This window comes from Panthera tigris, chromosome X (genome assembly GCF_018350195.1).
Source record: "Panthera tigris isolate Pti1 chromosome X, P.tigris_Pti1_mat1.1, whole genome shotgun sequence".
Classification (NCBI taxonomy): Eukaryota; Metazoa; Chordata; class Mammalia; order Carnivora; family Felidae; genus Panthera; species Panthera tigris.
Window position 1 is genome coordinate 6,858,967 of NC_056677.1, and position 12,916 is coordinate 6,871,882.

Here is a 12,916-nt window from a genome sequence, read left to right on the forward strand (position 1 = left end):
CCAGTTTGCATTCCCACCAGCGGTGCAAAAGGGTTCCCCTTTCTCTGCATCCTTGCCAACTTCTGTTGTTTCTTAAGTTATTAATTTTAGTCATTCTGATGGGTGTGAGGTAGTATCTCAGTGTGGTTTGGATTTGTATTTTCCTGATGATGAATGATGTTGAACATCTTTTCACATGTCTCTTTGCCATCTGGATGTCTTCTTTGGAAAAGTATCTATTCATGTCTTCTGCCCATTTCTTCACCGGATTATTTGTTTCTTGGGTGTTGAGTTTGGTAAGTTCTTTCTAGATTGTGGATGCTAACCCTTTATCTGATATATTATTTGTAAATATCTTCTCCCATTCCGTTGGTTGCCTTTTAGTTTTGTTGATTGTTTCCTTCACTGTGCAGAAGCTTTTTATCTTGATGAGATCCCAGTAGTTCATTTTTGCTTTCTTTTCCCTTGCTTCTGGAGCCATGTCTAGTAAAAAGTTGCTGCAGCCGAGGTCAAAGAGGTTGCTGCCTGTTTTTGTCTCTAGGATTTTGGTGGTTTCTTGTCTTACATTTAGGTCTTTCATCCATTTTGAGTTTATTTTTGTGTAAGGTGTAAGAAAGTGGTCCAGGTTCATTCTTCTGCATGTCACTGTCCAGTGTTCCCAGCACCACTTGCTGAAGAGACTGTCTTTATTCCATTGGATATTCTTTCCTGCTTTGTCAAAGATTAGTTGGCCACACGTTTGTGGGTCCATTTCTGGATTCTCTATTCTGTTCCTGTGATCTCTGTGTCTGTTTTTGTGCCAGTACCATACAGTCTTGATGATTGCAGCTTTGTAATACAGCTTCAAGTCTGGAATTGTGATGCCTCCAGCTTTGGGTCTCTTTTTCATCATTATTTTGGCTATTCAGGATCTTTTCTGGCTCCATACAAATTTTAGAATTCTTTGTTCTAGCTCTGTGAAAAATGCTGGTGGTATTTTGATAGGGATTGCATTGAATGTGTAGATTGCTTTGGATAGTATCAACATTTCAACAATATCGATAACGTAAAGTCTTGCTACCGTTAACATAGCACAAGCAATGAGTGTCCCAGTGAGTGTCCCAGACTCCGTAATAATTATGCCTTGCTCTAGTAAACATAGTTGACTTGGATATTGAAAACCCAAATTATAAACCTTAGTATTATAAAAGTGCTTTCTCTTTGGAAATAATTCATTGAGGGCATTCTTTAAAAATTCCGCAAGCACAACTAACGTCCAGATCTTGATCTCCAATAACCTTCTGGAATCAAAGCAACCGGTACTCCTTGGGAGAATGGCTGGGTTTAGGGCTGGGCCAGGGAATATGCAAAATGAGCCTGGAATGTCTTATAGTGCCAAAAAAGTAAGAAAGCACTGAACTAAATAAGCCCAATGACAGTAGGCACATGTCAAAAGGACACAGGAGCCGTCTTAAAGAGCTTCCTATGACCAGAACTGGAATAGTTAAAACAAGTAAATAATGTTGGATTATAACCTAGTGTATAAAATAAATATTCTTGCGTCCATACTGATATACACAAATGATGGAATAAATGGGGGAGAGAAAAGGCAAGTCTGTGCAGAAAAGTTCCAAATAATCTGTGTAGTTTGTCTGCCCTCAAGGAGGTGGCACACAACTCCCAGCTCTTTAAATATGCACTGTGTAGAGAGGACAGGATGGAAAGGTGGAGGGAGAGAAGGACATATGCTAGCCCCTGCCAGGTGATACGCAGAGATAAGTTGTGTTGACAGCATGACCCTCGATGTCATGTAATGAGGATGGCACTTTACCTTCATGATCTTACCCCAAATCTTATAACTGCAGCGTAATCGTGACAAAACCATCAGACGGATCCTTGTTGGGAGATGTTCTATAAAATGCCTGAGCGATATTCCTCAAAACTGTTAAGGGCGTCAAGAACAAGGAAATTCTGAGAAGTTGTTCCTTAGGAGAAACTGGGGAGACACAGCTAAATGTAAAGTGGTACTCTGGGTAGAGTCCTGGAACAGAAAAAGGACATTAAGTTAAAAAAAATTTGGGGGCGCCTGGGTGCCCCCAGTCGGTTAAGCATCCAATTTCCACTCAGGTCATGATCTCATGGTTCTTGGGTTTGAGCCCCACATCGGGCTCTGTGCTGACAGCGTGGAGCCTGCTTGGGATTTTCTCTCTGTCTCCTCTCCCTTTGTCCCTCCCTCGTTCTTTCTGTCTCTTTCTCTGCCCTTCTCCCTCCCCTGCTCATGCACGAACTCTCCCTCTCTCTCTCGAAAATAAATAAACATTTAAAAACAGCAACCACAACTAAAAAACAATCTAAATCGAGTGTGGGCTGCAGTTAATATTAATGTCCTCAGACTGGCTCATTAATTATCACAAATGTAGCACATTAATGTAAGTTGTTAATTGTAGGGGACACTGGGTGTTGGGTGTATTGGAACTCTTTTATTGTCATATTTTTTCTGTAAGTCTAAAACCATTCTAAATTTTTTTTAATGTGTGCTTATTTTTGAGAAAGAGAAACAGAATGTGAGCCAGGAAGAGGTAGAGACAGGAGACACAGAATCTGAACCAGGCTCCAGGCTCCCAGTTGTCAGCACAGAGCCCTATGTGGAGCCCAAACCCACAAACTGTGAAATCATGACCTGAGCCAAAGTCGGCTGCTTAACCGACTGAGCCACCCTGGTACCCCTAAAGCCATTCTAAAATGAAGTGTTTATGTAAAATTTTATTCTTGTTTTTTTAAGATTTTATTTTTGAGGGGTGCCTAGGTGGCTCAGTCGGTTGAGTGTCCGACTTTGGCTCAGGTCATGATCTCACAGTTCCTGAGTTCGAGCCCCGCATGGGACTCACTGCTATCAGTGCAGAGCCTGCTGCGGATCCTCTGTCCCCCTCTCTCTCTGCCCCTCCCCTGCTCATGCGCGCTCTCTCAAAAATAAATAAAACATTGAAAAAAAAAAGATTTTATTTTGAAGTGATCTCTACCCCAACGTGGAGCTCAAACTCACAATCCTGAGGTCAAGAGTCACAGTGTTCCCCTGACTGAGCCAGTCAAGCGCCCCTAAAATGCTCTTCTTTTTGTTTGAATGTTTACTTTTGAGAGAGAGAGAAAGAGCATGAGTGGGGGAGGAGCAGAGAGAGAGGGAGACACAGAATCTGAAGCAGGCACCAGGCTCAGAGCTGTCAGCACAGAGCCCGATGCGGGGCTCAAGGTCACAAACCATGAGATCATGACCTGAGCCGAAGTCCGCCACTTATCTGACTGAGCCACCCAGGCACCCCCAAAATGGTATTCGTATAATGCATTTTGAGTTACTCAGTTTGTAAATATTAGGAACGTACCTTTTGAACAGTGAGTGGGGTGAAATATCTAATCAGCCACCATCTTACTGGACGTGTATTACGTGGGTGGGTGTGCCCTGTGCACTGAGTGTTAAGGGTGTGGCCTGAGGCCAATTTTGCCTTGTCTTAGTAACAGGACCATGTACTTGGTAAATAATCAGTGGACATGAGCAGTCTAGAAAGAAGGTAAGCTTTGGGGTTGAAGACACAGGTTTAAATTCTCATTCTCATTGCGTCAGGCCACCTCAGTTGATGACTTCATGTCCCTGGCCTACAGCAGCCTTCCTCGGAGACTTATTTCAGTGCTTCCTAGATATAACATTAATGCGTCGGCACAGTGCTGAAGATAAGTAGGTGTGGATAAAAGGAAAAAGTCACTCTTACGAATATAGCAGTAGGTACTGCAGAGTAGTATGTGTGACTCGGTTAAATGAGCAAGACTCAGAACTAACTGCCGTGAATTTAGAAGAGGCTGATAGAAGCAGGTTGAAAAGAGAAAACCCACCTTGAAGTTAGGTAAGCACAAGACTCGGGAGGGCTGGGACTGTCCAGATGGGAGGGCGCTGTTAGGGCCAGTGGTGGGTGGGAGCATGCTTCCTGTACTGGGGCAGCACTGAGGTCTTGGGCTGCTTTAGGAAGGGAGGTGGAGGGCAGGGACTTTAAATATGGATCATTGTGAACTGATGAACTGGTAAGTCACGGTCAGCCAAGGCGCGGTCAGCCTGTGACTTCTTTGTCTTCTTCACTGAAGGCTTTGCACACAGTAAAACTTCCGGAAATACTTTATCAGTTGTTTGGTAGATTATGTTCCTAATGAGTGTGTAATAAACCCAAGAGTATAAAGAGAATGCAGATAGATATAAAATAGGCTTTTCAGTGGGGTTTTTTCTTTCATTGTTCTGTCTGATTTTATTACGGTTTTAGGGTCAAACAGTGTATCGCACATGCTATGTGATTAGCATAGTTAAATAGACAAAGCTCCATAAAATACATTCACTAGGCTTTCCTGTGTTTCCTCCTTTTAAACGGTAAGGAGGAAGACACCCGAGCCTTTTGGTAGCTTTAAAAGGGCAAGTCTTTGGGGGTGGGGGTTCTAAGCATAGAAGCCTTGGGAATGTTCCCCCTGAGGTCAGGAGTTGGTGATGAAGTAACGTGAAATACAAGGGAGCCTTGAGTCAGGGAGGTTAGAGTTGACAGAGCCTGCGTGAACTTGTCCATCACGAGGCAGCAGGCACAGACAGGCCAGCTGCTGTGAGCATGGCTTTGAGGCTCCTCTGTGCCGGAGGCAGCTAGACCCAGGGGCTGCGGCAGGGTGAGGCTGCCCCGTCCCTGGAGGGAGCACCCGCCGTGTTCCCGCTGCTCCACCACGCGCAGGCAGCCAGCGGGGAGCCGGTAAGAGACTCCCGGATTTGTTCTTAGGCAGCTCGCCCGGGATGGGACCCGTCGCCTCATGCCTCTGCTGCTTCCATGTGTAGTTACGAGTGTCTCTTTTGTTCTCCTGTCTTTACGAGCAGGTTGTCAGCTCAGGCAGCACAGTGGGTGAGATCCGGGGAGGTCTGTAAATGTTTTCCTTGTTTATTGTGCTGCCTGGAAATGAAAAATGATGCAGGTTGGGGTGCAGATTCCAGCTCTGCACGCACGCACGCACGTACGTGTGCAGACACGCGCCTGTGCCGCTTCTGTGCTTCTGGATCCATGCAGACTTCGCAGCTTTCGGTTTGGCAGTTGGCTAAACGTGCTCTGAAATGAGAAGGCAGTGGCTTTCCGTACCGCATTCTGGGCTGCGAGCCATGGTGCCGGTGGGACCGGTAGCCTGGGATGTGGGAGCATCGCTCTGCGTGAGATCGGCGGAAGGCCGGCATGGTGTGAACAGCGTCTCGCCTTTGCTTTTTCTGTGCCAGTAGGAAATTAGCATTTTCATGACCGAGGCACTGACTGCGGATACTGAAAGGAAATGGTGAGTCGGCCACATGGAAACGGGGGGGGGGGGGGGGGGGGGGGGCGGGCAGCAAAATCAGGTGTGCACGTTTAGGTATGGAACAATGCTCTGTGGCTAGATTCACACGTAGACTGCTAATTGCAGTGAAAAACGCCTAAATGTAGAAAATGGAATCAGTGTGGTTCTGAGTACTGTGCAGGTCTTAGGTTTTGCTCCCCACTGTGATTGTGACAGCTTAGAGGCATGCCGTTTCTTCACAGGTTTTACTGTACGTGTGCTCTGAGTCTTTACCTTCTATATTGTAAAAGAAAGATTTGTGAAATGCCTTTGCTATTAGCAGATGCTTTTGTGTCTGGAGGGAGGATGCCATTTTCAGAGAAAAATCTGCATGTACGTGTGTGTGTGTATGCTCACACATGCATACACTGTTTGAGTCTGCATTTACTGACTCCCATGGGCAGGCGTTCTTTTAAAATGCGTATGTAGTGGCCATGCTGTTGAGAAGTAAAAAGGAAAAGGAGTTTGAAGAAAGGTTTTCAGAAACCTATAAAATGGCCTGCCGCCTTCCACACTGAAGACTTACAGAATGAATGAATGAAACATGTCACGTAAAATATGTGCAAATTGGGTGCAGGTCAGATGAAGGGCTGGCATATTTCCCTTGCGAAGCAGAATCTTTGAGGGGTATTCTATAAATATTTTTCATTATTGTGTTGCAGAAAAGTATTCCACGGACAGTAGTAGGAGGTACATCTCCACATTTGCTTTTTGTCATGCATGGTGGAAGAAATATGGTTTCCTTTTCTCTCTCACATACATACACACTCAAGCTGACACACACCCCTTAAAAATTTGCAGGGTATCCTTATAGATGCACGAACGGAACGCACATGTATGTTGGTGTTAACCATACAGGTTGTACGAGGCATCTCTTGCCCAGCTGGAGTGACATGGCCCTGGGAAGCCTGTGCTAACTGCCCCCTGTTTAACATGGACTGGCCGCTTCCCCCAAATCCACCTTTGAATTTCAGTGGTGTGTTGGGAAGCTGATATGTTATGTGGTTTTTAGAATGCGTTTGCTTTACTTTCACGGCCTTTAATTCTTTGCCTCTTATGTGCATTAAAATTAAAGAAGGTCAAGGTGGTAGAAACCAGGGCTGCTATTTTGTGTCCACTGGATCAACCCGTCTTTCCCTGGTTAGTGGACACTTGGGTTTTCTAGCTGGCTTTTCCTTAGATAATTAGGTCCTTTCTGGGCAGCTTCTAGACAGAGCTGGAGGTCTGACGAGATCCTACAGTTACTTAGTTTTTTGCCTTTAAAAAAACATTTGCAGAATCTCTTGTGTTAATTCTTAAAGTTCACAAGCATTTTCATACACACACACACACACACACACACACACACACACACACACATATATCTTGGGCCTGAGCACATTGCATACCATGTTCACTTCACAGTAAGCAAACCGGGGCTTAAGTGCTGGATTCACACAGCCCTTGCGTGCAGTATGGCTGGTTTTTAATCTGTTGGGTTCCTGCGGATTCATGCCACCTCTGACGTTGAAAGGTCCTACAAGGAAGTAGGAGAGGAGATGGCGGTGCTCGTTGGCAAAGCTAGTCTCTTCTGACCTTTCATGTCTCGAATCCAGGATGCTTATAGTGCAGTGGGAAGGAATTGCAGTGTGGACTCCCGAGGGGGCGTGTGGTGCAAAGAATCCCTAACCAGGCTGAGAGACTGGGGACGTGTATCCTGAGCTGCGCGGGTATAACTTGCAGGCTGCCTTTCTGACCCTCCGTTTCTTTGTCCATACGATAAGGAGTTTGGGGCGCCTGGGTGGCTCAGTCAGTTAAGCATCTGACTTCGGCTCAGGTCATGATCGCAGTTCGTGAGTTCGAGCCCTGCGTCGGGCTCTGTGCTGACGGCTCAGGGCCTGGAGCTGCTTCGGATTCTGTGTCTCCCTCTCTCTCCACCCCTCCCCTTCCTCACACTCTGTCTCTCTCAAAAATAAATAAACATTAAAAATAAATAAAATCTTTAACAAAAAATTATTTTTTAAAGTGTAATAAGGGAGAAGACGAGTCCTCACAGGAACTTAAATGTATTATAAAGCAACAAGAATTCAAGTAGTGCAGCAGTGGTTCAAGAACAGACAAAAGTTAATTAATACAAGAGAATCAGTAGCCCAAAAATGAGCTTATTTTTTAACTGAAGATTTAATAACGCATGAAAAACAACAGAAGAGAAAAAATCATGTCACGGGGCGCCTGGGTGGCTCAGTCGGTTAAGCGGCCGACTTCAGCTCCAGTCATGATCTTGCGGTCCGTGAGTTCGAGCCCCGCGTCGGGCTCTGTGCTGACAGCTCAGAGCCTGGAGCCTGTTTCGGATTCTGTGTCGCCCTCTCTCTGACCCTCCCCTGTTCATGCTCTGTCTCTCCCTGTCTCAAAAATAAATAAAACGTTAAAAAAAAAATAAAAAAAAAATCATGTCACATATGCTGTTGAAAAAAATAGATTAGGAAAAAAGTATATTCTTATTTTGTGTCATCTATCAAGTTAAATTTCATGTGGACTTAGGAGATTTTTTTTTTAATTAACTATAATAAGGGGCGCATGAGTGGCTCAGTCGGTTAAGCGTCCGACTTCGGCTCAGGTCATGATCTCACGGTTCGTGGGTTTGAGTCCCGCATCGGGCTCTATGCCGACAGCTCGGGGCCTGGAGCCTGCTTCAGATTCTGTGGCTCCCTCTCTCTCTGCCCCTCCCCCGCTTGTACTCTGTCTCTCAAATATGTAAACATTGAAAAAAAAAAAGACTGAGAAAGCTTTAAAATACTTATTAAAAAAAAAGAAGAAGGAAGGAAGGATAAAGCGTTTGGAATCACTGATTTCTGAGGTCCCTTGAGACCATACTAGTTTTTCATTCGCAGGGACAGAAGCCAGGCACTGCAATCCCCCTTGAGGTCACACACCCAGCCCCCAGGTTGTATTGTCTTAGTGCCATCAACATTCATGGGAAAGAAGACCTATAAATATAAGTCACACACACACACACACACACACACACACACACACATTAATGTCTTTGAGATCCATTTAAAATAAAACGAGCTCCTGTCTGCCAATGGTGTTCCTGCCTGCAGGCTTTGTTGATGGAATAGCAGTGCCCTTGACAGTCAAACCCGTCCGGTGTCCTGTGCTAATGCCTCATAAAGGCAGCTGCTAACAGATGAAGTGCTTTGGGGTATAACTTGCATAACATTTGTTATTTAATGACTCTTGCAAAGTCTAGCCAGTGGGCCCTTAAACATACTCAGAGGCCATTAAAGATGGAATAATTAGAAACTCTAGGAAGGTGTTTTAACATTTATATCCACGTGCATGCACGTATATGTATATATGTGTACAACATAGGCACACTCACATATTAGACATTTTATAGAGTAATAAAGTATATAAGGTAAGCTTTTATGTACAATTAATATATCTAAAGCCTATTGGGTAAATAACCCATTTCCAAATATGGTTTAGCTGAGTGACAATAATTAGACAATCCAGTGTATAGAATTTTGAGAATTTGGGGTCACATACAATTGTGGTAAGAGAAAGACAGCTGAAGCAAATGATTTTCTCTTAAATTATGGGGAGACTAGGGGCGCCTGGGTGGCTCAGTCAGTTAAGCATTCAATTCTGGGTTTCGGTTCAGGTCACGATCTCAAGGTTCATGGATTTGATCCCCACATCAAGCTCTGCACTGATGGTACAGAGCCTGCCTGTGATTCTCTCTCTCCCTCTCTCTGTGCCCCTCGCCTGTTCGCATTCTCTCTCTGTCTCTCTCAAATATAAATAAACATTAAAACAAAAAAGTAAAAATATAAGGAAGTTCTTTGGTCAGCACAGAGCCCTCTTCGGATCCTCTGTGCCCCTCCCCAACTCGTGTGTCCCTGTGTGTGCGCTCTCTCTCTCTCTCTCTCTCTCTCTCTAAAATAGATAAACATTTAAAAAAGAAAAAGTTTAGGGGCACCTGGGTGGCTCAGTCGGTTGAGTGTCTGACTTCAGCTCAGGTCATAATCTCACACTCTCTGAGTTCGAGCCCTGCGTCGGGCCCTGTGCTAACAGCTCAGAGCCTGGAGCCTGCTTCAGATTCTGTGTCTCCATCTCTCCCTGCCCCACCCCACTTGCGCTGTCTATCTCTGTCTCTCAAAAATGAATAAACATTAAAAAAAATTTTTTTAAGAAAAACTTTAAAAATATATAAGGAAGTTCTGTGTATGATGCGTGGCATTGTAAGATACGAATGTCCAGTAGAGGTCCTGTAGACTTTTAGGATTATTTCCACACTTTCACAGTTATATAGGTGAGGCTGCAGCAAACATCTTGTGAAATACTCATGTTCTGGCATGCTGATTTCCCTAGGATCAAATTCTAGATACGGAATTGCTTGGTAGGCTTTTGGGAAATACGCGCAAATTGCCTTCCATAAAGTGCGTGCTGTTTGTGCCCTACCACCTAGTAGCCTAGGGCAGTCCTGCTTTCTCAAAACTCTGGCCACATCAGACATTTATTTGTTCATTCATTTATTTATTTTTATGCTTATTTATTTTTTGAGAGAGAACAGGAGGGGCAGGGAGAGAGGAGGACAGAGGATCTGAAGCAGGCTCTGCACTGACAGCAACGAGCCCAATGTGGGGCTCGAACTCACGAACCCTGAGATCATGAGCTGAGCTGAAGTTGGACACTCAACCAACTAAGCCAGCCAGTGCCCCAACTATAAATTAAAAAAAAAAAAATGTAATGTTTATTTTTGAGAGAAAGAGAGGCAGAGTGTGAGCAGGGGAGGGGCAGAGAGAAAGGGGGAGACACAAAATCTGAAGCAGGCTCCAAGGTCTGAGCTGTCAGCACAGAGCCCGACACGGACCTTGAACCCACAAACCGTGAGCTCATGACCTGAGCTGAAGTCGAATGCTTAACTGACTAAGCCACCCAGGCACCCACATCAGACATTTTAAAAGTTCTGTGATTCGACAGGAAAAGAGCAATTTCATTTTTAACTTGCATTTGCCCAGTAACTAGCGAAGTTGAGTTTGTGTCTTGTCTAGCCATTTGTATTTTTTCTTTGGTTCATTACTGTTCATATCTTGTGTTCATTTTCCTGTTGGCGGTAGGACCTCTCTCTTCATGATCATTGTTATTTAGGTTGCAGACAGATCCCTGAAGTGTGTTGTGTGCTTTTCAGACATTTAGGGTTGGTTATGCTTAGTTTTGTCCTTTTCTGTGTATAAGTATTTAATAATCATGCCATTGCCCCTGCCTGGTGGTTTTGCACAGTCCATTCCTATCCTGCTGGCTCCTGGCCCCTGGCAGTTGTGTACTAGCCTTTGCGTTAGTGACGTCACAAGCATAACCATCTGGGGCTCTGGGTCTGTGACCTTACTATGAGCTGTAGACTGCCACCTGAAACATTCTACAGAGTTTTTGCAAAGAAGATAAAACTGGTCAGGAAGAGAAGAACATAGGGGTTTCAGAGGAGTGTCTCACGTGATGTTGTAGACAGAGAGTAGGAGTCACAGATGAATATCTACACCCTAGCTCAGGTTATCAGTAAGTCACGTAGGCTCTGGGGCTGCAGTGTCCTCACAGGCCAGGCAGAAGTACTGGATTTTCTCAGTTATGCTTGCCCTCTGCCAATGGACGTTAGGGTTAGGGTTGTGTGTGCTGAAGAATCGAGAAGGGCCCGCCTACCCAGTACCCCAGCACCTCCGGCCACCTGCTCTGGTTGACAGGAGCCCGTCTGAGGCACAGCTGTCAGACTTCCGTACCTGCCAGGGTCTGCTCGCTTGAGCACTTTTCCATGCCTGTGCCTTTCTCCTTTTCGTTCTCCCTCATCGGGATGTTTTTATGTTCATTATAATGTTCCTGTTGTGAGTTTTGCTGTGGCCCACCGCCCCAAAAGCATTTGATTGCTCAGGGTGTAAGTGCGTCCAAGTAAAATACATAGAAGCCATTTAACTATAGATACAAACACATTGGAAAGAGTAAAGGGCTACTCAGTCCCCAGTTAATATTTTTATTATGGTCATCGCTTTGTTGAAAAATTGAGGGGCTTCAGATTGTGTTTAATGGGCAAGGAAACCTAACTGCTTCTGTGAGTTGCGTCAGTTTCTATAGCATTCATGCAACGTGATGTGAAATTGCAAGGACTGAGTCAGGACACAGCTGCGCAGTAGAGCTGACGCCGTCCGCCTCTCATTTAAGACCAGGTCGGGGCATGGAATCTTCTCCCAGGCCTCACAGCTCCAGCATACTGGGTGCGTGTGTGTGTGTGTGTGTGTGTGTGTGTGTGTGTGTGTGTGTGTGTGTGTGTGTTTGCCCCTACGTTTTAATTAGTATTCGATCAGAACCACGGGCTCTGTGGACAGGTCTTTGGGTGACATCAGTATGTTTCTGGTTACTGATCTGTATTTACGTGGTGAGGTGCCAGGAAGCCTGCAAAATGGAATCAGGTACAGAGAGAATCTCCCTTGAAGGATCTTCTCCTCTGTTGTCAGGGAAGATAATAATATAACAGATTACCGTAGACTTGGTGCTTAAACAACAGACGTTTACTTTTCACCAGTTCCAGAGGCTGGAAATCCAAGATTGAAGTGCAACTGACTTGGTTCCTGGTGAGACCCGTTTCCTGGTTTGCAGACAGCTCTGTTCTTGCCGTGTCCTTATGTGGTGGAGGGCAGAGAGAGAGGCCACAAGCGCTTTCCTGTGTCTCTCTCTCTTTTTTTTTCTTTTTAGAGAGAGAAAGAGAGCGCGCACAAGTGAGGGGGGGACAGAGGATCAGAAGCAGGCTCCGTACTGACATCAGCGAGCCCGATGCAAGACTCAAACTCGTGAACCTTGAGATCATGACCTGAGCCGAAGTCAGACAGTCAGCCAGCTGAACCACCCAGGTGCCCCTCATGTCTCTTTTACAAGGGCACTCTCCCACTGCTGAGGGCTCCATCTTTATGCCCTAATTACCTCCCCACGTCCCACCCCCTAACACTATCCCCTGGGTGAGGGGGAGTTAGGATTTAACATATGAATTTTGGAGGGTTACAGAAATAAATACTGTGATGTCAGGTAGTCAGAAGGCCCAAGAAAATCAGCCTGCCGGCCTTGGCTTCCTCTCCTCCCTTACTCCCTCCCTCCTTTCTTCCTGTTACCTCACTGAGTCTTTGCTGAAGCCTGCCTTGTGCCAGGGCACTGCGTTAGGCCTACGGACAGAAGTGGGTGTTATCACCGTATCCAGGAGAAGTGATATTCAACGGAAATAATACAGATAAATTGAGTATAGTTTGGGGACAAACAGGTAAAGATTAAATCCTTATGGGGGTTCATCAGAAGAAAGGCTTGTTTGTCAACAGGTCCTGGAAATGGGGGCACCTGGATGGCTCCTCAGTTGGGCATGTGACTTCAGCTCAGGTCATGATCTTGCAGTTCGTGAGTTTGAGCCCCGCATCGGGCTCTATGCTGACTGCTCAGAGCCTGGAGCCTGCTTCAGATTCTGTGTCTCCCTCTCTGCCCCCCCCCCCCCCCCGCCCTTGTTTACGTTCTGTCTGTCTCTCTCTCTCAAAACAAAACAAAAACAAAAACAGGTCCTGGAAACGCTTCA

The 12,916-nt window shown here is 45.5% G+C and overlaps 1 protein-coding gene across 6 annotated transcripts in view; it reads left to right on the plus strand.

Moving 5' to 3' along the window:
- SHROOM2 (shroom family member 2) overlaps nt 1-12,916 on the plus strand; it is a 157,442-nt gene that overhangs the window by 114,303 nt on the left and 30,223 nt on the right. Inside the window, exon 1 of one of the 6 annotated variants that reach the window (XM_042974112.1) lies at nt 3,486-3,521. The exons of the other annotated variants lie outside the window; for them this stretch is intronic. Within the exon in view, the coding sequence (XP_042830046.1) occupies nt 3,502-3,521 (20 nt within the window). The 5' untranslated portion in view covers nt 3,486-3,501. Of the gene's footprint in view, nt 1-3,485; nt 3,522-12,916 lie in introns of those variants that run through there. 6 annotated transcript variants of the gene reach the window in all.